This window comes from Equus caballus, chromosome 21 (assembly GCF_041296265.1).
Source record: "Equus caballus isolate H_3958 breed thoroughbred chromosome 21, TB-T2T, whole genome shotgun sequence".
Lineage (NCBI taxonomy): Eukaryota > Metazoa > Chordata > Mammalia > Perissodactyla > Equidae > Equus > Equus caballus.
In genome coordinates this window covers 72,471,524-72,498,904 of record NC_091704.1, presented here as the reverse complement: position 1 = coordinate 72,498,904, position 27,381 = coordinate 72,471,524, and the positions used below count along the sequence as shown (strand labels likewise).

Sequence of the window (27,381 nt, the reverse complement as noted above, 5' to 3'; positions counted from 1 at the left end):
GCTCCCACATGCCCCCAAAACACAGACCCGCCAGCCACACACCTATGCCCTTCACACAATCCACGCCAGTCACGTTGTCACCACCCAGCGTCACGAAAGATTCAAACACGTTGTACAGGACCTGGGGGGACAGAGAGGCACACAGAACACCTGGTCAGCCCGGGTCAGCCTGACGGCTCCCTGTCCCAGGCCCAGGCCTGTGGACTTGGGGCTGGAGTGCCAAGTCGTCTACTCTGGAAACTGAAAACCACAGGGAGGAAATCGTCACAGGGCAATAAGGGTCAACAGGAAGAAGGCCAAAGACGAGCCAGCAGGTGGGACATGGGACGGAAGGATGTTCTGGAAGGAACCGGAAACTTCAGGAGTGAAGCCAGCTCTTTCCTACCGCAGGGGCAACCATAAAGCAAACCAACTGTGTTTAACTCAATTCCATTTTCCGAGACAAATCCAGAGCTTCCCTTTCAGTGACTTCACTGTCCCGGCGACTCCGGATAGTGGGCTCGCAGCCCCTGACGTCTCTGTCTGTTGATGTTTAAACCTTATCCTGCCAAGACGTTGCGAGAAAAAGCCCAGGACTCTGACCCGAGGCACAGCTGGAGACAGCTGTGCATTCTGAGCTGAGCAATCTGACACTGTGCTCGGGGCTCCACATCGAGGGGCTGAAGGCGGCTCTGGGTGGGCTACAGGCCCCTCAGGAAGACACCTGTCTCTGTGGCCCAAGTCTGTGCCCTCCAGGGCTGTTCAAGGGGAGAGAGGACCCCCAAGGGGAGTGTGCAAAGCTGCATTTACAAAAGGGTTGACGATGCACATGTGTGTGCACAGGGACTGGTCACGTGGCCACGACAAGCGCTGGGATCCAGACCTCAGCTCACCCGGCCTCTCCATGAAGACACAGGTGGCAGGGAAGAAGGAGCCTCATGCAAGGCCCCTGAAGAGCCCCTGACTTGGGCAGAAGTTCGTGCCACTAGGGAGACACGGCAGCCACATGCAGAGCAGGCCCAGCAACCTCAGAGCAGCTGGGCCACGTTTCTGATTGTCAAACGCCCTAAAGAAGCTCTTATCTGCACGTGAGAAGCCTGGTGCCACGGGCCCTGAGGGTTCCTCACCCGCCTAAACCTGAAGGAGCACAAGAGACGAGGATTTCTTAGAGACGCCACCGCACTTTCAGAGCGAAGGGGGAGCTTTGTGCCCACTGTGTCTGAAAGTCCTCAGTGGCCTAGGCAGTGGCTGGGGCAGGGGTTGCATGGGGATCGGCTGAGGAGGTGGCCAACACACCGCTCGATGGACCACTGAGGAGGTGGCTCGGTGCCGCCCGTGTCACCGAACGATTCACATCCACGGAGGTGGCGACCCATCTAGGGACGTTGTGAAAACTCCATGTGGCCACGGTGACGCTGAGACGGCACCCCTCACGTGTCGTGATTCTCGTGTTCTTTACAGAGAGCTGCCTCCTGGCCTGAGGGTCCTCCTGCCCCGTCTGCCCATGGGCCCCGCAGGCTCCCGGGCGCCCCTCCTGGAGTGTAACCGCCTTTGCGCCGTGGGCGCTGGCAGATTCCCCTGCCTCAATCCTGTGAGATTTTGTTTATTTATCGATTCTTTTAGGAAAACCAGGAATGGGTGGACCCAAAGTGACAGACCGTGCTCTGGAAACAGCAACGGTGGGATTCTGTCAGTGAAATCCTCAACCGTGAGGGTGTGAGTGGGGATCAGAGGACTGCGAGGGATGAACGGAGAAGCCTGATGGAAACGCCGGCAGTCCTGAGCCAGGAGGAGCCGGCTCCCGCGAGAGGAGCTGGCATGGACACCGCTGAGCGCACCCAAGGAGCATCTTTGGAGCAGGGGCCACCACCCTGCGGTTACCTACAGTGGCAGGCTGTCCTCTGTTCCCCCGAGGGGTGCGGGGCCCCGGTAGAGGCCACAGTTCTCGCACGCACCCACCTCCCGCACGCTGATGCCCGGGGCTCTCCTGCCACCACTCACCACAGTGACCGCATCGTTCAGCAGCGACTCCCCGAACACGATGATGAACAGCACCTCGTTGACGTGGACCTCCTCAAACACTGCCAGCACGGCCACCGGGTCCACAGCGGCGATGAGGCTCCCAAACAGCAGGAAGTCCAGCAGCCCGATGTTCAGGTCTCCTGGAAGACAGCAGGGCTGTGGGGAGAGCCCTTCGGGGCTGTGCAGCAGCAGAACCCCCACAACCTCCCCTGCCCAGTGGGGCTGCCTGGAGCTGAGGCCCACACACGTCATCCCCTCGGCCTTCCGGAGCTGCCTCAGGTGGCTGCCTGGTGATGCTGGAACGGGAGCCCCCTGGGGGGGACTCAGATTCTCTCAGGTCTGGGGCTGGCTGGCATGGAACCAGGATCAGACTGCCCACCTCCTCCCACTGACTCCCACTCCACTTTAGGAAAGTCTGGTCTCCCTCCTGGGGGAGGCGTCCCACTCTGACCACAGGAGCCAAATGGGCCCTGGTCCTCTCCTTCATCACCTCCTGGCCAGCCCACGAGGGAGCCCGCTGCTGGCAGATGAGGGGCTGGGGGTGCTGGCAATGCACAGCACGGACCAGACCCCGGCCCCAAGGAGCCTGCAGCCCAGCTTAAAGGGAGTGTAGGGGCAGACAGTGGATGTGATGGGGTGAGGGGAAATGCCTCCCCAGATGGTGTCTCAGCCCAGACTGCAGCATCCAGGACTGGCCTGAAGGGAGGTGACAGGGGGACAGTGCTCACAGGGGAGGGATTGGGCTGGGGAAACCCAAGGGCCTCCAACAAGAGTGACTGCTGGGGGGGCTGGGATGACACGGGAGACAGATAGGAGACTGGGGAGGTCAGGGGGAGGGTGATGGATGACGTGTTTTGGGGTGCTTGGAGGGGAGCAGGGCTGGGTTCAGGGAGGAGGGAAGGGGCCTCGGAAGGAGGTGTCCACATGTAGCCCAGTCCAGCCCACTTCCTTGGGCCAAGTGGCCCCCGCCCAGGGGTTCCCGGGCACCCTTGGATGCGGAGGTTTTGCTGAAATGCACTTCCATCCTTTGCAATCTTCCCAGATTCGTCTCAGGTGCCAGATCGCCAAGAAGCCATATGTAAACCCCCATTTCCCAGTGACGGCCCATTGGACCTGCTTCCTCAAGGGGCTATGCATGCCTGTTCTGTCTCCACTCCACCCGGTGTCACACCTGCTCTCAGCAGGCTCGGTCAGAAGAGGACCTTGGCCAAGGGCCTTCCTGCTGCCTTCTTAATGTTGACGCCCCCTCCTCAGCCCAGGTGGACCCCAGTAGACCCCAGTGGACCCCAAGGGCCCAGGGGCCAGTCAGGCCTGAGGGCAGTGAGAGGCCTGCCGAGGGAGCAGAGAAGATAGAGGGAGGGCGAGAGAGGCCCAGGCCGCCTGGCCAGACGCAGGTCCTCCTGAGTCTCCTTCAGGGCCCAGCTGGGGTCCCCAGGAGCAGGTCATGTGTGCAGAGATGGGACCGTGAGGGAGTTTCCTGTGCACCAGCATCACCGTGTCTCAAAGAAGTGACAGCTGTCTGAAGAGCCGGCTTCCCATGAGTTAAGACGTCCCTTTTGTGGTGGGGGGGGGGGGGCGTACCAGGTTTTGCTTTCATTCCCAGATGCTGTGGTGAGAATGCCTGGTCCCTCCTGGGTCCAAACACAAGGACGTCCAGACGACATTTACCTTCCAGGCCAGACCATCCTTCAACACCACCCCGGATGTTGGCCTCTCGCTGCCAAGGACCCTGACAGGCCCGGTGGTGCATTCCAGAAGCCAGCCACACCAGGCAGGAGGTGTCCTGGGCAAGGAGCAGCCTGCCCTCCTCCCTGGCAAGACAGGCTACCTCCCACCAGCCCTGCCAGGAAGGTTCCAGGGACCGTACTGTGGCTCAAGGCCTCTGGGCTCCACGTCCCAAGCCCCTCTCGCCACCATGGCCCACCTGTGGGGGCCTCCCTGACTGCCAGGAGCTTCTGCAGGGCCTGTCCCTGGGCTGACCTGCCAGACGCCTGCCTAGGATGCCTGTTGCCGGGCCCACCTGTGGCCCAACCCAGGCTGGCCTTGAGCCAAACCTCAGAGCCTGGCGCTGGTCTGCAGAGACCCACCCCTGCCAGCCCAGCTCTGTCGTGCCCCTGGCTCCAGGAGTCCAGGAACAGGAGAGACTCGTTGGCCCATGGGCTCTGCTCTGTGACCCTGGCCAATGCCTAGCCTTGGCCAGCTTCATCCTGAGGGAGAAGCACAGGCCTCAGGTGCTGTGACCCCTCAGGAAGCCAGAGCTGCTCAAACCCAGAAGCCCTGCCACGAGCCCCGTGGCTGGAGAGGCCGTGTCGTCTTAGGTGTGTCCCGGCCACTTAAAGACATCACCAGTAAATGTCATCCAGTCACATCTGCCCGGCGCCTGCAGCTCAAGCACCTGGGGGGCCTGGACAGGCATGTGCAGCCTTGAGTCACCCTTGGTGGGTTTCTCTGGGCTGGGCCAGGCAGATGGTGCTGGACGGCAGCAGGGGCTCCAGGGAGCGGGCTCCACGTGGGGTCAGGACAAAGTCCCGAGGTGACAAATGTGCCAGGCGAGGTGACTGTTCCAGTCAGGGGAACTTTGGCCCCTCTTTCTCAATGCATCTCCTTTGTCATTAGGATTTCAAAGTCTCCATCCACATGGGGCGGGCGGGGTACTGCTCTTCTTTCAACCAGATGGCGAAGCGCCAGCCTGGGCCCACCCCTGAGTCTGGCTCTGCTGGTGGCAGGGTCTGAGGCCAAGGCCGAGCGCAGGGACCAGTGCTGTGGGTGCCAACACCCACCCTCTCTCCACAGACCCCAGATGCAAACGGCAGCTTAGCACCCAGGGATGCGTAGCACGTCGGGCCCTTCAAGGTCGGCAGGTCAGTGTGGGGCCCTGGCCTCACAGCTCCAGTTTCCCAGGCAGATGACGACAGACTCCCAGGTGGGTGGGGCGCCCTTGGGGTGAGGCCAGGGCTGAATTAAGTAACTCAAACTGCAGGAAACACCAGCAGGGGAGGTAGCAGAGACACACGGATGAACTGGTGACAAGAGAGGAGCTGGCATGGCTTTTTCTTGCAGGTTCGAGTGGAATGACACCCAATGCACTGCGTTTTGCTCAGGCACGGGTGCACCTCGTCTCTGAAATCCTGGGCTTGGGTGCCGGCCTCTGCCAGGTGGTGGGGGGGGCGCCTCTCTGCTCTTTCCCTGGGGGCTTGGTGACAGGGGAGTGAGGCTGGACCCCACCTCCCTGCCAAGGAGGAGGGACAGCAGCTGTGGCTGCTCCCACCCACCTCACCTGCCGGCTGACCTGGTCGGACAGGAATCCATTCCTAAGCAGCCTGGGGATGCCCAGACGAGCTACATGTGGCCTGACTATTTATGAATTAAACCTTAGTGTAAACATACCAGGAGAGTTAATGGACCCACCAGTGACATTTCTCACTGCCCTGAAATACTTGCCTCCTTTGTAGGTCTGCATTTTGCACCTGAGCTTTCTTAAAAGGGGCTGTCCAGAGGTAGTCCTGGAAGAGCCCACCCTGATGGGTGCCCACTTCGAGGAGCCCACTCAGTGGATGGGTGGACCATGGCGCCCACTCACCCATCAGGCCGCTGAGGAAGACGCCATAGAGCGACAGGCCGGTGGTGGCCGCGTTCCACACGGTGCCGATGACAGCATACAGCAGGATGGTGCCCAGGTTGCCGAAAAAGAGCCGGTTGGGCATGAAGTAGCCAGCGTCCAGCACGATGGGGGGCAGCAGGTAGAAGAAGAAGACGGTGGGCGTGAGGGTGAAGGAGGCGATGTGGTCGGCCGCCCAGACGATGCCACCTAGCACCAGGCCCAGCACGATGAGCAGCGCACTCTCGGGGACAACGCTGGTGACCTTGTGGGACAGGTGGAAGCCTGCAGGGGAGGGGAGCGTCAGAGGGCCGGGCCCCCGGCGAGGACATGCTATTGACCTGGGGGTCAGGTAGAGGGCTGTGGGGGAGGGGCGAGGGTTAGGGGCTCGAGAACCCACCCAGCGAGGCCCTAAGGGAGCCGGCAGCCTAGGACCCCGAAGCCCCTCATCTGCAGAGCCCCCAGACCCACTCCTGGCACCTCCTGGGCAGATGTGAACGGGGGCCAGGTTCCCATTGGGAGCGGGTGCCCCTCCCCATGCTTGCGCATGAGCTGATGGGGACAGAACTGGCTGTGCCGGCAACTCTGTGACCCACTTCCTGGGCCTCCCTGTTCAAACCCAGGAAGAGGCTGGGCTGGCCACGCCTTCTGGGGTCCACCTGGGGCTCTGGGAGGGGCCATCCTGACACCACAGGGCAGACATGGCCTGGGAGGCAAGGCCCACGTCCAGTCTGTGAGCACTTCCCCTGGTCCACTCGTGTGGCCCGCAGGCCTCCCACTCGGAGGACGGCCTCCCGCGGGTAGCCCATGAGGGTGGGGAGGAGGTGGGCACGGGGCGGGTAGAGCCCCAGGATAGTCAGGCTGGAGTGGCTGCACTGGGGCCTAAGGAGGAAACCCACACTGGGCGGGCAGAGCACAAGGTCCCCGCGTACCCTGGGCCCCATGGCCCACTCGCCCTCACCCCTCAGTAACCCCCGCTGGACCTTGTGCTGACTCGTCAAGGTGTGGAGCCTGTACCCGGCCTGGAGTCCAGGTGCCTTTTACTCTCCCTTGGAGGGACCGTCCCCTCTGCCCAGCTCTGCTGGGGTCATGACCCCCCAGGAATAGAGCCTTCTAAGGCCAGGGTCCTCAGGGCCCTGGGACAGGAAGTAGCTTCCTTGCCCATGTTCAAGCTTTTGGGGGACAATGGGGCCCCAGAGGTCCCCCCTCTGCCAGCCAGCCCCCTCAGCCCCCTGGGTCCCTCAGCCCATCAACCCTGCCAGGACCTGGGGTCAGGGGCCCTGCCACCTGAGTGGGCACCTCAGAGACCCATTGGGACCCATTCCTCCTTTGTTCTATTTTAAGACTCAGGAAAAAAAGTGATAAAAATTCCTATGTTAAGCCTGATTTCAAAATAGTTGGACTGTTGACAGAAGAGGTTAACTCCCTTGGCCTAAATATTTGGGATAATTGTCTCTTTCATTCACTGAAGTTCTGTTTACTGAGAGATCTTCTTTGAAACTCCAAGGAGAGCAGTCCCCTGAGAAGCCAGGACCCTGGCTCCCTGCAGAGCAGCTGGAGAACGGGGATGCAGAGGGCCAGGCACTATCTGGCGAGAGTCCAGTGGCCGAGGGTCCAGTGGGTCCAGAGGGTGAGGGAGACCCGTCTAAGCTGCCCCATCTCAGAGGAGGAACTCGGGTGAGGCTGGAGAGGGAGGCCAGGCTCAGAGGCAGGGTCTGCGGCTCTGATCCAGCCCCACCCTTCCTACCAGGCCACCTCGCCGAGCTCTGCACCCTCCCTCTTTCCTCACCTATATTTACGGGGTCACTGGCAGGGGTGGGCAAGCGGCTGGCTCTCGAGCGACTCCCCGAGGAGGGGGTCCACGTCCTCCTTCTGTCCCCATGGACAGCCCTCGCCAAGTCTAGGTAAGGAACACTGTGGCCTCCCTGACCCTCGCTCACCAGCAAAGGCCCTGCTCTGAGCTCTGGGAGGGATCAGCTTTCAGCCAGTGGAGGCAGAACGAGTTAATGCTCTGGGGATCTGAGAACCCGCTGGGAGTCCAGTCCCTGCCTCCCGTGCCCTGCAGGCCCCCCAGAGCCCCGGGGCCCTCCTGCACATCTTGAATGCCCATCAAGGTTCCGTTCTTCCCTCTGCAAGGTTTCACACATGGGGGGGCGGCCAGCACCCCTGCTCTCCCCAGGAGGGACCCCCAGGAAGCTGGCAGAGAGAGGTTCCCCCTTTGTGGACAAGCTTGGAGGCCCCAGGGGGCTGGTGCCTCAATGTTGCCATGTGACTGACGATTACCAAACACACCAGGGCACGCATGACAAATGGCATCAGAGGGTGCCCGCCCAGAGTGAGGGAGCTGTTTCCGAACACGGAGGGTGGGTTCCCTGTAAGTCCTCGGGTGCTGCCCTCGGAGGCGGCCCGCCCACTGGCTCCAGCTCAGCAGGAGAACATCAGAGGGTTTGGCCTCACTGAGGTCTGCAGGCTCAGGCACCCCAGAGGGGGTGTCTCTGAGCTTGGGAGGGGCCATGATGCTGGGAAGGAAAGGCATGGCCACCAGGCCAACCTCCCCTCGCACACAGCGCCCGAGCTGAGTCCTTGGCAGCACCTGCTGCCCCAGATCCGGGCACAGGGTCAAAGGCACAGAGAAATGGGTCTCTTCCCACGACAGCCGAACCCCCCTGGGCCCCGTGACATTGGGAGCTGCCATGTGTTTTGGGAGGAGACCTGGGAGGCTGAGCCCCCCAACCCGTGGCTCGCAGCTGAGCCCACAGGGCAGTGCAAGAACCCCTGCAGGTCCAGGCCTCACTCCAGACACCAGACTCAGCAGGGCCTGGGAAGGCCCAGAATCTGCATCCTAATGACCCCTGGGGAGACCTGCTGTGGGGTCCTCTGTGGTAGACTCTGGGCCCACCTGCTTTGCTGTCACAGGAAGGACTGGGCACGTGCCCCTCCATCCTGAGCCTCCGTAACGGTTTATAATGTCCAGAAATAGCTGGGTTTCTCATCTTCTCTTCTTTTCTGATGGGCTTGGTGGAAAGCCGGTGGTCCCTGCCCAGAGCACTCTCTCCCGCAGGCGCAGCCCTCTCTGGGTTGTGGCTGCTCCGGACCACACCTCTGTCCTGGGCTGGGCCGTCAGTGAGGGGCACCCTTCCCTGGGGCAGAGGGGCTGTCCTCGCCTGCCCTCATGGATTCCGAGCGAGCCCCCAGCAGCCATGTGGAGGGCCACCCCCTGGAGTTCTGATCACATTCCCACAAGTTGCTGTTTTCTACAAAATGTGCATTTTCCCTTGGTTCCTCCCATCCTGGTGAGGCTCCGTGGGAATCACGTCTGTGACAGCCTCTTACCCGCTCCTCCTGCCCTTTCAGGTTGTGACCAGGCGCCTGCCCAGTGCAGCTCCCAGAACGGCTGGTCTGTGGGCCTCTGGGAAGGTGGAATCCAGAGACCGAAAGACGAAAGCCCAGGGCTGGGCTGGGGAGGACGAGTGGCCCTGGACTCTCGAGAGCCCTGCTGAGGCGATAGGTGGGGTTTAGTCCTCAGCCACAACCTCCAAAACTAGATTCATGGCGGAACCCAGTTACTGTGAATTTGCCTTCCACAGCCTTGCGGCCAGCAGGGCAGGACGCTGCGGCGGGGCCGGGCTTATCCTGAACAAAACAACAACAACAGAACTTTGACTTCAGGAGCTTGAGGACTCGCTGACACCATTGGCTGATCCTGTGCCCAGCTCCTGCACGGTGGCTGGTTACTATAAAATCTTATTAATTAGGAAAACGGGTGGATGGGAGATAGGCTGCCTGTGGACCAGATGCCCTTGCTCGAAGTGAGCCCTGAAAATCCACAGGCAGAACTATTCGGACTTTTTACTCACTGAGAGAGAAACACACACACACACACACACACACACACACGCACACGGTGCCAGGCACAGGCACGTGATTTTCAGTTGGCCAGCACAACAGTGGACACACCCTTAGTGAAGGGTGGGCTCCTAGAAGCGGGTGGGAGCGTCTACATTTCAAGGTCAAGAGAGTGCTGTGTCCTGTACTCAGCTCGCCTGCCACACCCACCACACGGGGGGCGCGCCTGTCTCTCGTCCCAGGCAGGGGAGAAACCACATCTCCAGGTAGATCTAACGTAATTTTCTTTGTAACAAATGAGGTTCGAGCACTTGTTCGTGTCTGGGAGGCGTTCCCCCCTTTGCTGTGGACATTCACGTCTCCTCGCGGCGTGAGCCCCCTGCACAGCCGCAGCGCTGCCCCTCCCCTTCACTGTCTTCACGCTAAGGCTCTTCGGGGCGCGAGGCGGCGTCTCTCAGGACGCTTAGTGTCTTTGGTTCTACGGCTCCTGAGTTTTGTGTTATGCTTAAAGACTCCTCTGCTTTCTACTAAACTTTTAACATTCAATTTAACTTTACTTGAATTTAACAAAGAAAATATTTAAAAATAGAGGCCGGCCTGGTGGCATAGTGGTTGAGTTTGCAAGTTCTGCTTTGGCGGCCTGGGGTTCACGGGTTCACATCCCAGGCACAGACCCACACATCGCTTATTAAGCCAGGCTGTGGCAGTGTCCCACTTACAAAATGGAGGGAGATGGGCACAGATGTTAGCTCAGGGCCCATCTTCCTCACACACAAACATAAAAAATGTCATGAACCTGAAGGACCCGCCCATCCCCAGAGAGAAAGTCCTCCGGCTCAGAAGTCTGCTCCCGACGTCCCTCAGGTCCTTGCGTGGCTCTGGGTAGCAGCATCTACAGACGACCTGAGGCTCCTATGAGGCTGGTGTTCCCGCCCTCTACTGCCTGCTGCTCTCGGGCAGTTGTGTCTCTACGGCATCAGGATCTCTTCTCTCCTGTGGCACGGGTGCAGCTCTCACGGGAGCTGCTCTATTCCCCAGTCTTAACCTTTATCTTCTTCCTGCCCTGGAGTGGCTGCTTTTGTCCTCTCGTGTTTTGTGGATGTCTGCCTGATGCCAGGTGAGAACCCGAGAGCCCTGGGATGGGCTCTGGGGTCGCACAGCCAGACCTCCCGCAGGCCTTAAGTGGCACATGGCAGAAGGGCCAGACCGGCCTGGTTTCCACTCATTTATCTCAGCTGAGGGGCACTTGTTTGCTTGTTTCCCTGTCTGGTTGTCAGAAGTTTTTCATCCTTGCGAGCATCCTTGCCGCACAGATAAAGCTCAGCCTGACTTTCCTCCTTTCCGCTGACACTGGGGACGTCTGTGCAGCATGCAGCATCTGCTCTTCCTCCGTTTCAAGGACGCTTCCCAGATGTCCTAATTCCCCCAACAGCCCCGGCCGGCCCACCTGCTCCACCTCTGCTGACTCTTTCCAGCTCATCGTCGGGGCTGGGGTCCCTCGGGGTCCACACAGGCTCCATGCTCCTAACTCACTGTCAATCCAGGCGACACGCGGCATCCTGTGGAGTGACATGTGCAGCAGGAGCGTGCCATGCCTCTGGAGTGAGGGAGAAGGGGGTGCTGTCCCATCTCCACTCCTGTTGCCTCCACTGGACCACTGTTTCCTCTTCATCAGGCCGGCCCCTCACCACCGCGTCTTCTTTGTCCTCTTTGCGCTGCGCTCACTGGACCTCTCCCACCTCCTGTGCTGCAGGGCTCGTCTCCACGCCAGCTGCACCCTGTTCCTGGTTCCTCACTGGTTTCTCTGGTTTACTCTATGACACTGTGTGAGCTCTTCAGCGCTTTTCTTAGCTATGAAAATCCTCTTTATAATGTCACCATTTTGTGGTCTCAGTTTGTGCTCTGTTTTGTTGGGTTTGTATTCTGATCCTTCTCCGTGAAGTACAGCTCTCTGGGGACCTTTCTCCTATTATGGGGTCACATTTTACCCCAGGTGGGCCTCCGCCCGCCCTCCTGTTTTCTTGGTGCCCCTCGCAGCAACCGAGGTGTTTCTTCCTGTCCTGTTCCTGCCTGACGGGCGGCTCTGTCCTCTGTCTGTGTGCAGGCTTGTATGTGGGGAGGATGCTCTGACTCCACCTGCTGACTTATCTGGTCCACGTGCCGCCTCCTGAGCTGGAGTTTGGGCAGGACGTCGTGTCCTTCTCCTGTGGTGTGAGCTCCGTGGTGGGCAGCAGGGAGAGCCCCCGGACCTTCATTCTGTGCCCTCACCTGCCATCAGCTCGGTAGCTTGGCCCTGCCAGGACCCGGTCTTCTGGGCCTTCTGCCTATCCCTCCAGCCCAGCCCAGGCTAGATGGGGCTACCGGCAGCCGGTCCGCCTCTGGTAACTGGTTTGTCTTTCTGGGTTGGGGATGACGGGAGGGCGACAGTCTCAACTGGTCTGGTTCTCCATCTCCACCCAGAACTCGAGGGTCTCCAGCTGATGGGAATTCACTAGTATGTCCCGCCGGCTAGGACTGGTCAGGCCCTGGGGTGGCTCCCCTCTTCTCCCGTGACCCCCTTCAGAAGGCAGTCTGCATTGTAATGAGCTAATTAAACCAAAGACTGGATGGATTTTAAACGGCAATTTGCTAGCGGTTCAGCAATTAAGCGCATAATGGCGTTTCAGGAGTCGGTAGGCCGAGCTCCCAGCCCAAGTGCCCTGCGGGCCTGGCTCCCACTGCCGGCCGGTGAGGGCTCTCTGGCTGGAAAGGGCCCAGCCCAGGCAGGCAGCGCTTTCCGCAGCACAGGTCGGGACGCAGCTCCTGGTCAGGCCCCACACTGCAGGCCAGGCGCCTCCTTCCTGCCCCCTGCACGACGGTGACATTGTGTCGCAGGGTTACCCTGAGGACATGCGGAGATAGTGGGGTCAGTACAACAGGGCCTTTCTTCCTACCATATCCCCGCTGCAGCCCGCAGCCCATGTGAGTGCAGGCGGCCCCACCGTTACTTCTGCGTCAACATCCAGTCCACTGGCTGGGTTCCTACCGCCTGGGCAGCCTGGTCTTCTAGGGACGCATAAGGGGAGGGGACCCTGGTGGTGGGGGTGGAAAATGGAGAAATGAGTCTCCCGGCTCTGTCTCCATTGCCAGAAACCCCGGCATCTCTGTCCATGCCCTGGGGCCACATGCTCAGGTGGGGTTGGCCACCAGCTCCCGTGGCAGCTGTTTTCCCAGAGAAGGGCTTGGCAAAGGCGAGCCTGAGCAGCAGCCCCACAGCCTCCTCAGGGCCCACAGCCCTGGGGCCTTCACATCCACCTGAGCCAGAACCTGAGCCACAGACACAGAGAAAGGCCAGCGTCCTCAGGCCTCGCGCCATCAGAGCTCCCGGGGGGCATGACTAGGAAGCCGGCGTGTGAAGCAACCTCTGCATCAAATCCACTGTGTTTGTTGAGGAAAAGCCACACCCTTTAGGGGGAAAGGGCAGAGGACGTCAGAGACCCTGAGGGAAACGGAGACAGAACTAGCTGTGAGTTGCGCGTGTCGCGTGAGGGCGCAGGGAACGCGCTTGGCCAGCCTGACATGGGCTCCGCTGCAGCTAGAGCAGGAGCTAAGAGGGAGCCACACAGAGAGACGCTGTTCCCTGCGCACTGTGGACGCCACCACGGCAGCAGCTTAGACTCTGAACATCTGAGGTGCTGGTGCAGGCAGAGCACAGAGACACATGCCCAGGACTGACACGGCAGAGCGAGGATGACAGTAGGAGATGGGACGGAGTGTTTGTCCAGGACAAAATCAAAGCAGCCAAGAACACAGAGGCCACGGCGGAGCCGGGTGAGGCAGGTCTGGAGCACCCCTGCTGCGGCTGGTACCTTCTGACAGGGGAGCGTTAATGGACTGACTTCCAAACCACAGGTAACTGATTGCCGAGGCCTGAGGAGTTCCAGCTAATTAAGCATAAATGGCTCTGTGGCAGAATGGTAACGACAGGGGAACACACACTTTAGTTCTAATTACAAACCCTCTGACCAATGTCAAAGGTCAGGAGGCACCGGCTGGCCAGCCAGCCAGCCATTTCTGGAGGACCGGGACAAAGCGGGTGCTGGGGGCTTGGGGAGGTCATCGCTGACGCGTGTCACGCCCCTCGGAACATAGCTGGGGACCCGGGCCCTGGGGTCAGGCCCTGCGTGGCCACCGCCTCCAAGGATGTCTCAACAGGATTCAGCTGAGTCCACGCAAACGCAGCAGCACGGTAAATCCTCTGGTTTTACTTTAACGTGGAGAGCTGTGGCCAATTGAACCTGCTGGACAAGCAACCAGCCCCAACAGTGAAGCCCTTTCCAGAGAAAAGAGTGGGATGCACAGGGGCCCACATGGCTTGTTAGGACGAGCAGGTCAGGGTCGGACCTGAAATGTCACCCTCGGGGGCACAGACACACAGACACACACACAGATACACAGACACACAGACACACACACAGATACACAGACACACAGACACACACAGATACACACACAGACACACACACAGACACACAGATACACACACAAACAGATACACAGACACACACAGATACAGACACAGGCACATGCAGATACACAGATTCAGACACACAGACACACAGATACAGACACACAGACACACACATATATGCACGCGGGTCCCTAGCACTAACTCTCCAGCCTTCTCTACAGACACGTGTGGGGTCCCCTCGCCATACTTCCAGGAGAGGGGCTGGTTTTGTGCTCCCCTCCCCACCAGTCCACTCCTCTCGGATCATGTCACTAGCTGAGGTCACCCAGCCTGGTGCGAGGAATTACAGCAAATGTGTCGGCCACTGAGCCCAGGGCAGGAGGTAGAGACATTTACAGTGTCCACAAGTGTCACCCAGCAGACCCCACTCCTGCCTGCAGGGTGTGGCAGACGAGTGCTCTGAGGCCACCATCAGGTGGAGCGAGGCCCTGGCCTCTCCCTGGGGAGGGGGCCACTCTCTCAAGCAGGTGGTGCCAGCCCCGTCGGGAGGGGCCGCATCCTGGGCCATGTGTGCAGGGCTTTGAGGACCACACGGCCTTCCAGGACTGGACCTTCTGCTCACAGACACAGACCTTTTAAACACTATGTGTTTACAAAGCACAAGCAAACTTTGTCCATTTTTAAATTAAAAAGTGAAAACTGTCAAAGGCTTCCTAGGGAAGCAGCAGCTTCTTCAACTCTGAGCCATCGTGAAGAAGAGATGTGAGGACAGAAGGAAGGCTGGGCCTCCTGCAGGCCGCCCTGGCCAGCTCAGGCCCTGGACAGAGACTCAGGGGAGCGTTTAAAAAAAATAAAACCCTCATCCAGTATTCAGAGGAGTCCACCCCAGATGCCATCCCTCATAGGGAGGCAGGTGTTATTGATAATATCGTATGTGATTATACATATTAACAAAAATCAGTAGTAAGTGTTGGCAAGTGAACCGCGAGTGAGTGGCCTGGGCCTGTGGTGTGACTCGCCCGAGCGGGAGCCAGGCCCGAGCCGGAGCACCAGCCGGCTGGGAGCAGGGGCCCCTCCACACCCAGTGCCTTCTCTCCCCAAGCCCTCTTCTGTGTGAGTCTGCTCCTAAAGTGCTCCACGGATTACATGTTGTAAGCTTTGCTTTCTTATGATTTCACGATTGGCTCGAACTTAAAATAAAGATTTGAGAGGATTTGTGACAATTGCATCTTTGTGGCTGGGTACCAGTGGAGCAGCTCCCACTGTGCCACCTCTCCGCCATGTAACAACTGTGAACTCTGGAAAAAACATGTAAAGCAAGTACTTAAGACACTGAAGAGAGACGAAAATGGAGGGGGCTCTAAACTTTGGGGAAGGGACAAGCATTGAGCGATTTCCCTGTTTTGTTTTGTTTTTCTTTTGAGGAAGATTAGCCGTGAGCTAACATCTGCTGCCAATCCTCCTCTTTTTGCTGAGGAAGCCTGGCCCTGAGCTAACATCAGTGCCCATCTTCCTCTACTTTATATGTGGGACGCCTGCCACAGCATGGCTTGACAAGCAGTGCCATGTCCACACCCGGGATCCAAACTGGTGAACCCCCGGCCACAGAATCGGAACGTGCGAACTTAACCACTGTGCCACCAGGCCAGCCCCAGATTTCCCTGTTTTTTATGGCTTTTTCCAGAGAGCAAGTCCCAGCTGGGGCCACGCAGAGCAGCTGAAACTCAAATAGAAACTCTTGTCTCAGTGGGTGGAAGAACCAGAGGGCAGCGCTCAGGGTGACCACAGTGGCTGAAAAGCAAGGAGCAAACCCTAGAAAGGAAGGAGCCAGAAAGGCCAAACCCCAAACTCTGCAATGAACTCTTTCCAAGTCTCTGGCTGACTAAAACTGCATGAGAGGCAGGTCTCGAGCTGCTCACAGAAGCTGAAAGAGCTGGACAGAGGTTTCAGCTGCCGTCACCACAGGGGTGACATATTTGTAGCTTCAGTCCAGTCCTGGTAAAACAGCAATGCAGCAGCAACGAAACCACAGAGTCAACACTCTTCCAGAGCAGTGACAGAATAGAGTCTCTACAACGTATGGATCACAATGATGTCCTGGAAACAATGCAAAATTACTAAACATATGAAGAAACAGGAACATGGGACCCATAAATCAAAGGAGACCTCAAGATGACCCAGATGTTAGAATTGACAAAGATTTAAAAATAGCTATTATAACTATGCTCAAGGATATAAAAGAAAATATGCTTGTGATGAATTAACAAATAGTAAATCTCAGCAGTAGAATGGAGCAGGGTTGGCAAATTTTTTCTAAAAGGGTCAGATAGTAAATCGTTTAGACCTGTGAGCTAGACAGTCTGTCTTGCAACTACTCAGCTTTGCTATTTGGCACAAAAACAGCCATAACATACATAAGCAGACGAGCACGGCTATGTTGCAATAAAACTTTATTTACAAAAACAGGTGGCCAGCCCATGGGCTGTCATCTACTGACCCCTGAAACAGAAGATATCTAAAAGAACCAAACAGAAAATCTAGAATTGAAGAGTTTAATATCTGAAATAAAATATTCAATGGATAGAGATGACAGAAGAGATAGTGACCTTGAAGACAGATCAGTAGAAGTGATCCAATCTGAAGAACAAAGAGAAGAAAGATGAAAAAGTGAACTGAGCTGCAGCAGCCTGTGGACAGCATGAGAAGGTCCAACACACAGTCAGAGTCCCAGGAGGAGAGGAGGAGCAGGTGGGGTAGAAAAAATCTGAAGAAACAACGGCCAAAAATGTCCCCAGTTTGGTGAAAGATTATAGATTTAAGAAGTTCTTTATACTGAAGGCTGGCAGAAGAGGCGCCCACACCAGAATCACACAGGTGCCAGCACGGCACCACACCAGCTCCCTTCTCTGCATGAGACACAGCAAGGGCTGGAGAAGGGCATGAGCGGTGACTCTGCTTTTACAGAAGGAGCAGACTCAAAGCCGGTGGCCCTCGAGGCCGGGCGAACCAGAAAAAGCATTCTTCTTCAAATTTTTAAGTTTCAAGAACATAAAAACTTAGTTATACTGTCAGAAGCTATTGTGGGAGGAGAAAACCTCAACCTCAGTTGGGGTTTGTGGTCGACCAGCTGTCTGGTGATTGATTCTAATGACCAAATTCATTGTAAAGTCCACTGCAGCAAAGATACAAAGACGCTTCACTCTGGGGTGTGGTTGGGGGACGTGAGGGACCCTTGAAAAGGCTACAAGGATTTTGCAGACGGATTCCTTACGGGGGCAAGTTTAGATCTCTCTGACCTTTATACCTTCATGTGAAGAATTCCAGTAAGGCTGTTTTCTCTGGGGACATCCTTTGTGCAGATAAATGTGGGGCAATGTCCCAAGGCGTCGTAAACCCAGTCTGTGCCTGCTCACGTGGCTGCCCCATCGAAGCAGTCACCATTATCAGGACTCTCCCAGCACTGTCCTCGGAAGCCAGGACTTTGTCACAAGCCACTGCCCGGACACAGGAGGCGATGGGGACGACTGATATTTGATATTGATGCTGAGCTGCAGGAGGACAAAGGGCTCCTCTTTCCCAAGGTGGGAAGACTGTAAGACGGCCGCCAGGTCAGGGGCCCGCGTGGGTACCGGCTCTCCAGGAAAACTGCACTGACGTATGTACATCATTCCTGGAGGCAAATGGCACAGCCGAGATGCCCCCCGCAGTTCCCACCATTTGCTCCAAAGGCAGAAGGGTCATGGGCCAAGGGCAGGCCCTGGGCTGGGAGCTGCTCCGGGGCACGCCTGCCACGCCGGGGCCACCCCATGGAGCGGCACCTATCGGCGGGATCAGAAGTCATGGTTTCTGCACATTTGAGGGCTTTCTGTTCTGAAGGACCTGTCTGGCCGCTTCCTAGCAAGTTATAGACTTGGTTTCCTCGTCGTGGGAGCCTGGCCTAGACCTCTCTGAGCTGTTGTACAGATGGAGTCAGATTAGTGCAGGACGGTAGACTGAGTGCTGCCTCTCCACCCCGAGGAAAGCAAAGGGGAAAGGGGGTCACTTATTTTCTTTATTTTCAGTTTTTGGCCTGGCCTACAGGAAGGAGGGGTTTCAAGACACTGGTGTCCCAGGCCCCCCACCCCACGGCCCCCATGCTCCCCTGGGGTTGTGACAGCCTGCTCCCACACACGGGGACCCAGCCCGAGGATGCCTCTGGGGGTTCCCAGGCACGAAACCAGTGGCCAGACCCCAGGAAGCACCCAAAGCAAGCAAGGAAACGCTGCAGAGAGGCAGCCTCAAGTGCCATCATCACCACCGTCATGACTAAGAGAGCACACTGCATCCTTGACCAGAAAGTACATCCAGAGACTTTAAAGCCTCGTGTTAAAAATACAAGAGACCGTAAGGGCAGAAATTAAAAACTCAACGGAAGAATTGAAAGATGAAGCTGAAGCGCTCTCTCAGAAGACACAGGAGAAAGTCAAAGACAGAAAATGCAGAAGCAGCAGCATAAGAGGAGCTGAGGACGCAGGGGCTCAGCAATCAACCATGGGGCTTTCAGAAGGAATGAACAGAGGGAGCATCAGCAGAACAACCGCACACGTTTCCAGAAGGAAGGACTTGTGTCTCCAGGGACTCAGCACAACGGGGGAAATCAGATCTACCCCAAAGTCTCACGAGAAAACTGGTGAACATGGGCGAGGGGGGTGCCTTAGGCATGTTGCCAAGCACAGCAGCCTGTCAGGAGTTTGGGCAGAATTATTTAAGTACAGAGAAAACTGAGCCAACAACAGGCAATCATTAACTTCCGGTAAAACAAAAGGTTGTACGGGAAATGGAAAGCGATCCCATGCTATCCTGTGGCCATGAAGACGGTCCGTGTAGTCCTGATAAAGCACAGCATTTGGTGGGAGAACTTAGAGAGCAAGCATGGCAGGGGGAGCAGTTCCCCAAGGTCTCCCCTGGCCAGAGCCCCACATGCGGTCAGCTCACATCACAACTCCTTCCCACCTCGTCCACCCCCGTGTAAGGTCCAGGCCAAGAGAGCCTAAAATGCCCAATATCGGTCAGCAAAACCAGGAGTCACAGGGCGAGCACGCTGGCCAGCTGACCTCTCTGGGCAGGGAGGGGCAGGGGCAAGAAAACCCCAAAGAATCAAGAGAAAACTCCTGGAACTAAAAGTGACTATCATAAGGCTGCAGGATACACAAAGTCAATTGCTTTCCTGTATACCAGCAATGAACATGTGGAATTTGAAATTTAAAACTCAATACCATTGACATTAGCACAAAAAAAATACCTGGGTATAAATCTAACAAAATATGTACAAGTCTATATAAGGAAAATTACTAAACTTTGATGAAAGAAATTGAAGAAAATCTAAATGAATGGAGAGATATTCCACATTCATGGACAGGAGCTCAATATTGTCAAGATGTCAGTTCTTCCCATCATGACCCATAGATACAATGCAATCTCAATAAAAATCCCAGCAGGTTGTTTTGTGGATGTCAGCAAACTGATTCTAAAGTTCAAAGGGAGAGGCAAAAGACCCTGGATAGCCAACCCAACACTGAAGGAGAACAAAGTTGGATGGCTGACACTGCCCAACTTCAAGACTTACTGTACAGCCACAGTGATCAAGACAGTGCGGTACTGATGAAAGAAAAGACAAATAGATCAACGGAACAGAATAGAGAGCCCAGAAATAGACCCACGTAAATATTGCCACTTGATCTTTGACAAAGGAGCAAAGACAGTCTTGTTAACAAATGACACCAGAACGTGACATCCACACGCGCAAGAATGAATCTAGACACAAACCTCACACCCTTCACAACAATGAACTCAAAATGGATCATAGGTTCAAATGCAAAACGAAAAACTATAAAACTCCCAGAAGATAACAGGAGAAAGCCTAGGTGACCTTGGGTTTGGGGATGCTTTTTAGATACAAAACCAAAGTCACAGTCCATGAAAGAAAGAATCGATAAGCTGGACTTCATTAAAATTAATGAAGTGTCCATGAAAGACACTGTCAAGAGAATTTAAAAAGCCACAGACTGGGAGAAAATATTTTAAAAAGGCACATCTGATAAAGGACTGTTATGCAAACTATATGAAGAACACTTTACACTCAATAAGAAAACAACCAACCCAACTTAAAAAATGGGCCAAAAGTCAAAACAGACACCTCAACAAAGAAGATACGTGGATGGCAAATAGCATATGATAAGATGCTCCACATCATATGTCATTAAGGAATTGCAAATTAAACCAACAAGGTCTTCCTATCCTTCTATTAAAATCCAGAACACTAACACCACCAAATGCTGGCGAGGACGTGGAGCGACAGGAACTCTCGTTCACCGCTGGTGGGAATGCAGAATGGGGCAGCCACTTTGGAAGACCATTTGACAGTTTCTTACAAAACTAAACAGACTCTTACCATACAATCCAGCAAGCAGACTCCTTGGTATTTACCCAAACGAGTCAAAAACTTACATCCAAACAAAAACCTGCACACAAGTGTTTATAGCAGCTTTATTTGTAATTGCCCAAACTTGGAAGCAACCAAGCTATCCTTCAGTGGGTGACAGATAAATAAACTGTGTACATCCAGGCAATGGAATACTATTCAGCGCTCAAAAGAAATGAGCTATCAAGCCATGAAAAGACGTGGAGGAACCTTAAATGCATGTTGCTAAGTGAAAGAAGCCAATCTGAAAAGACTAAATACTGTGTGATTCCAACCACACGATATCCTGGAAAAGGCAAAACTATGGAGACAGTAAGATAAGCAGTTGCCAGGGGTTGGAGAGGGAGGGACGGGTAGATGCAGCACAGGGGATTTTCAGGGCAGTGAAACTGGAATGGTGGACACACGTCACTATCCGTTTGTGCAAACCCACAGACCGTACAACAGCAAGAGTGAGCCCTAGCGTGCACTGTGCGCTCCAGTTAGTAATGATGCATCAGTATTGGCTCATCGACCGTAACAATGTCCTGCACCAACGCAGGAGTTAACATCAGGGAAACTGCAGGGCGGTGGGGTCCTGCGGTGGAGGGGGACCGAGGGAACTCTCTGTACTATCTGCTCAATTATTCTGTAAATCTACAACTTTACCAAATACATTAAGTCTATTAATTTTTGAAAAAACAGCATCTCTGAGGTCGTGGTGGGTGCTCCTCGGGGGGGGGGGGTGCCTTCACACTATCACGTGGCCATAAGACGCCAGGCCAGGGATGAGTGACGGCATTTTATGGACAAGAGAGTGGGAGGTGGGCGGGCCAGGACACACGCCTGCTCCTCACCTATGGGTTGCGAGCAGCGTGTAACAGCATGCCAGCCGGTAACTATCTATTATCATTGCACAAGCTGACACTGCTGTCAGGTTTCACCAGAATTTAAAGAAGTGAATGTCCCACTTTTCACTGTAAAATGACAGGAGGAAAAGGTGTGGCTGCTGCCTGCAGGGAGGGTTCCCATGACCGGGACCGTGAGGTTTGGTCCTGGTAGGGGTGCCATCATCCCCAGGAGCCTCACTGCCACTGGTGTGTAAGGTGGGAAAGCTGCGGCACCAGGGGCAACAGAGGGCATGCAAGAGTGTGTATGCACAAGTAGGAGTGAGTGAGTGTGCAGGTGTGAGCAAGTGTGGGTGAGTAGGGTGTGAGTGTCTGTGAGGGTGAGAGACTGGGGGTGTGAGTGTGGGTGTGACTGTGAGGGAGCAAGTGTGAGTGAGTGGGGGTATAAGTGACTGTGAGTGTGAGCAAGTGCGGGTGAGTGTGGGTGTGAATGACAGTGTGAGAGAGCGGAGGTGTGAGTGTGGGTGAGTGTGGGTGTGAATGACTGAGTGTGAGAGTGGGGGTGAGTGGGGTGTGAGTGACTGAGTGCAAGCAAGTGTGAGTGAGCGGGGGTGTGAACGACTGCGTGTGAGAGAGTGATGTGAGTGTGAGTGACTGTGAGTGTGAGCAAGTGTGAGTGAGTGGGGTGTGAGTGTGCCTGTGAGTGTGAGTGCACGTGGGCAGGGGAACCACCATCTTAAGAGCCAGCTGCTGGGGCTCCACCAAGGGCAAACCCAGCGTGACGGAGGACGTGGAGACGCCCTTCATCTCTGGTCGCTGGCTCCCCTGGCGTCTTGAGTCTGTGTTTGTGGGCAGAGCCGTCAGCTCCCTTTGTTCCTGGTTTGAGGCGAGGGCACTTCCCGGGAAGAAGGCCTCGCTGCCCGTGCCTGGACTGCAGTCAGACGCCTCACTCGCTCAGGCCCCTGGATGCCCCATGTCTACTCCCTGCTCGACAGAGGCTCCCCGAAGACAGTCCAACACATGGCCCTCCAAGGACAGGGAGCTCGACAGGCGTCAAGAGCTCTGAGGTCCCCAGCGATGCTGCGACGGGCCTGCCTCCACCACGGCACACACACACCTCCACCACGGCACACGGCTCCACCACGGCACACACACGCCTCCACCATGGCACACGGATCCACCACGGCACACACACGCCTCCACCATGGCACACGGCTCCACCACGGCACACACATGCCTCCACCACGGCACACGGCTCCACCACGGCACACGGCTCCACCACGGCACACACACGCCTCCACCACGGCACACGCCTCCACCACAGCACACGGCTCCACCACGGCACACAGCTCCACGATGGAGGGCGGCTCCAGGTCAGGCTGCCTGAGGAGCACAGACCCACCCCTGCCCCTGAAGGTGCCGGCCGGCCCTGGGAAGCTGTGGAGCCGGAGGACCTTGTTCCCAGAGGCAGACGATCCGTCTCGTTTAACTTTAACTTCCTGCAGCTCGGCACGGGGGCCCAGCACCACGGATTTAGGCTGGAGACAGCTAAACACGGCCTGTGAGCTCCACAGGCGGCCGGGCTGGAAGACGGTTGCTCCACTCAGCTTGAGGGCTGCCTGCTGGCACCTCTCTCGCGATGGCAGTGGTCAGGGGCCAGGCCTCCCCAGGGTCAGAGCCTCCAGAAAGGCCGGCCTCGTCCTGCTCCTCTCCCGGGAGCAGACACAACTGCGCCACGGCAGGTCTGCTGGAGAGACCCTACCCGGTCCTGCGTTGTCCACGGGCTGCGAGCAGAATTCAGGATCGCAATGGCACACAACCCGTTTAGCAACACACCAGCACCTGGTGTGGAGGGCTCTCCACTCCGTGGCAATAGATCTATTTTCCCAATTACATTCAGCTCATTAACACTAAAACTAACCTTCAGAGCTTGAGAAAACCAGACTAGGAGGGGAAAGCTCACAGGAGGTGCCACTCTCACGGCCAGCCTGGGGGTCAGGTGCCCAGAGGGCAGGTGGGTGTCCTGGGGGAGGGTGAGCATAGAGATGAATCTCCTCTGTCTTGGCCCTGCCCCAGCTGGAGGACGCTGCAGGGTTGGGAAGAGAGTCCCAGAGCACGGGGCTGGGGTGGCTTTCTGGACCCCGAGCTGGTGGTCAAGAGTGGAGTGGCTTCTCTGTTCTGGAGAAAGGATCCCAGGCTGTCCCTGGGCAGCCGGCCCCCTGTGCCCATCCTGACAGCCACTTCCTGGAGGCACCCCGGGAAAGCCAGACTGGCACCGGGCCAGAATGTGCTCCTCTCGGGCCCCAAAACACAGGGTGCGGGGGCCAGCCCAGGGCTGAGGGCTCCTCACCATCGGGACATTCTCCGGGTTGTCAAGTTAATGAGTAAAGGATCTTGATGACAGAGGCCGTAGTCTCAACATTGGGACTTTCTCAGAAGCCTAAAACTGCCTTCCTTCTCCAGTTTATCCCCAGAAAGATAGGCTGTATGGGCGAGGAGGTGCACGAGTGTGCTTGCACCTGCCAGGCACTGCACCTGATGACTGTCCGGAGGCCCCGTCCCCTGACCCCTGACCCTCACTCTGCTCACTAATTATATTCTAAATGGCATTCAGATGACCACCCCCCAAATCTTAGCATCACTGTCCTGGAGGCCACCAGCAAACTCAGCACCGTGAAACTGTGGAAGAAGGAACGGTAAACTGCGGCGGAGGTTTGAGGGGCACTTGCTTGGCGCCAACACTGAAGGCACGCAAGGCCCACTCCTCACAGGCCCAGCCAGCTCCACAAGGTGCCCCCTCGCTGAGGACTCAGTGGGAGGAAGGAGCACCCATCAGAATAAGGCCACAAGACCATTCCCAGCCCAAGGACGGGTGAGGACCAGGAGGCTGCAGGGCACAGGTTTGTGGGGTGGGCCAGCCAAGCCCTTCCCCTCCCCTGCATCAAAGGACCCTGGCCAGCCTCGCTAGGCAGTGAGCTCCTGGCTCCCCACCGTCCACATGGACACAGGTATCTGTAGCTGCTGTGTGGCTGTCTTGGTATTTTCGGTCTTATTCAACTACTGTTTGCTGACCTCTGTTCTGCGCTGGGCACCGTGCAGGGTGATCGCAGTTCACAGACACCCACCAGGCGCCTGTGAGGCCTTACCTGCATTCACTCTCCTGTGTAAGTCCACCCTCGCAGCCACACCTCGGGGAGATGCAGACACTGGCCACAGCCTGCTGAAGAGGCCGAGGCGTCAGAGGGGACAGCAGCTTCCCATGGACAGAACACCATGAGTTGTCCCAGATATAGTGACAGACCAGGCAGGAGCCAGGGTGCAAGAGGCCTGAGAACTGCAGACAGGCAGTGTAACGTGCTGGCCTCCAGGAGCCCAGAAGGGGTGGTGCCTGCTGGGGGACAGTGACCATCACTTCCCTCCTGCCTCCCATGCTGGGGACCCATGAGCTCCTCGCCCAGCCTCACTCCAGAAGTTCTGACTGAAGATGTCTGCAGCTGGCCCTAGGAGATTAGATGGGACTGAGTACCACTGGGCTCATCAGCTTCCCAACTGCTGATGAGGACTGGGGCCTGAGGCGCACCCACCCCAGGCTACATGGGCAGCAGGCCCCAAGTCTGTTCTCGGCTGAAGGAGCAGAATGAAGGTGTGGCTGCCTCAGGACACGGGACAGGCAGCAGTTCCACAAGTGAAGGTGTGGCTCTGACTCTCCGGCACATTCTGCTCGGTTATGGGTCACTGCTGCTGCGGGATGGGGATGACACCTGGCCTCCGCACTGGCCCTGATGAAGTGATGGACAGCAGTGGCCCCAGCACACCCGTGTTGAGCGCGCCCACTCCCAGGTCTGTTCCGGGGCCCCAGCCTCGGGTGCCTGGCGGCTTCTTCAGCTGGAAAGACCTCTCTGATCTCATGACACAGCTCTCAGTGGGCCAAGCCTGTGACAGGGATGGCTGAGGGGCAGCTTCAGCCTCTCACCCACCCCTTCCAAACTCTTCCCCAGCCTACTCCCCTGGGGACCCAGCTTCTCCCCCTGGGGTGGGGCCAGGGAGCCTCCCTCGTGACCCTGTGTCCAGGTGTGACAGCTGCCATGCCAATACTCCCTCAGAGGTGTGTGGAGGGTGACAATACCTCGATCCTTCACCAGACATCCCTGAGCACCCACCAGGGTCTGTCCTGGCCGTGCATTTCACCCACTTCTCACGGACCCCTTGTGGGGGTGTTGGTGCTGTCCCAGAGCTAACAAGGCACCTCAGGCCCCCAGGGAGTGACAGAGCCAGGACTCAAGCCCGACCTGGCATCCACTGCCATGTGGGGAGTAGATCTTAGTGCCACAGATGGAAACCCTCAAACCCCACAGGAACCAGCACACAAGGGCAGTGCACACACAGGCACACGGGCACATGCAACCACACATGGACATACACATGCAAATGCACATACCCGTGGGCTTCCTCAGGCGCCCAGCCCCATGGGGTCCACGCCCAGCCAGTAGGCCGAGAGTGAACTGCCCAGAGAGCCCAGCACATGAGGGCCAAGTTCTAACAGAGAGCAGGTAAGTGGAGGCCGCAGACCCACGTCCACTGCCCCCCAACACCTGGAGCTGTGAATCCACGAAGAAACAGAGCAACAGAGCCGGTCCATGTTGTCCCAGAAGACCTAGGAATAGGCATTTCCAACTAGCCCATCTGCCTTTGCAAGAAACCCTCTCCCAGCTGAGAACTCAAAGCCAGTTGGACTTTGGCACAAAAGCTCTGCAGGTGGTGAATTCATCATCGACGCTTCTTGCTGCACCAGGAAGGGAAGAAACAGAGCCAGACTCCTCCACGCCCCGCTCCTTCCCTCCACGAGCCCCGAGCTGGCCCATCCCAGCCCCAAAGGCTGGAGGTCCCGGCTGGGCTGGCTCACAGGACATCCTCCTGAAGCTGACCCTCCATCTCCCTGCCAGGGCCACGTCTGTGCCTGAAGCAGAGGCTTCTGACCAGGGGGTCTGGGAGGCCACTTGGCTCAACACCCCCACCCACAAAGGCCACACTCACAGCCTGCCTCCAGTCTCCATCATCGGCCGTGACCACCCCCTGGGGACCCTCTGGGCTGGTGCCACCTGCCTGGCCCTTCCCTTCCTTTGTGGCCCATCTGGACGGCCCCTCAGAAGCCCCCTGAGAAGCCTGCACCCCGCCTGTCATCTGAGCCCCTGTGTCCAGCAAGCACAGGGCTCTCATCTCTCTGGCACTGATGAATGGACACTTGGGTTACAGATGTGGACTTGAGATGCAGCCAGCTCAAGGAAAGGCCAGTGTGGGGCCAGTGTGGGGCCAGAGCCCAGGCTCAGCTGGGGGGTCTTGCACGGCCTGGAAAGTGGCCAGCACAGTGCCCATCTGCACGGGTGCCACCTGGGGCTTTGTGGTGGGGACCCACAACCCTGGCCCGGTCATTGGTCAGCATGTGTAGATGTGACCCCTGCAGGTGGGTCAGGTGTGGCAGAGCTGGGGGTCAGGGTAGAGGCGGCACCATGCGCCCCCCATCCTGTGCTCTCCTGGGGTGCTGGAGGCACAGAGGCCAAGACAGAAGAGCCTGGCCAGGGCCTGTCAGTGTCTGACACCTCGTCTGACGTGCCTTCCTAGGGGGGTCCTTTCGCCTTTGAGGTGACCTTGGCCTCGGATCAGATCTGAGGGCACAGAAACACTGCTTCTCCGACTTGTTTATCCTGAGCATGTTTATGGGAAGAACGTTATAAAATCAGAGGGATTGTGCCAACACCACATCCCACCCCAGGGCAGGCTCAGCTCATGGGGGATGGGTCTCAGCCGCCCTCATCTCTCTCTGAAGCCTCATCCTTCCCAGTGGGGTCACGTGCACCTCCACTCAGAAGACATGGCCCGCCTTCCCTGGGACACATGTGGCCCATCCCCTTGCTGGCCCCTCTGACCTCGCCCCCCACCCCTCCCCTGGCTGGCTTTCCCCCAGCTGCTCCTCCAACACACCTGCAAATGCCCACTGCAGGGCCTTTGCACTGGCTGTTCTGCCCTGAAGATGCTCTTCCCCTCACCCACAGCCTCCCCACCTACACTCTCCACCTTCTCTCATTCGTCATTCACTATAGCATGTAATGCATTTCCCTGGTTCCCCCACAGGAAGGCCACCCACTGTGGGAGGTTTGGGTCTGTTCTATGCATCTGCATCCTCATGGCCTATAGCAGGCCA

General features: G+C 57.1%; 1 protein-coding gene across 3 annotated transcripts in view; it reads right to left on the bottom strand.

The window, feature by feature from the left end:
• The window catches only part of SLC9A3 (solute carrier family 9 member A3), a 52,891-nt gene that overhangs the window by 16,178 nt on the left and 9,332 nt on the right, over window positions 1–27,381 (bottom strand). For all 3 annotated transcript variants that reach the window (XM_070246164.1, XM_023625902.2, XM_023625903.2), the window contains exons 2-4: window positions 5,582–5,884; window positions 1,981–2,141; window positions 43–121 (exon numbers count right to left, since the gene is read on the bottom strand). In XM_070246164.1, the coding sequence (XP_070102265.1) occupies window positions 43–121; window positions 1,981–2,141; window positions 5,582–5,884 (543 nt within the window). The remainder of the gene's footprint in view (window positions 1–42; window positions 122–1,980; window positions 2,142–5,581; window positions 5,885–27,381) is intronic.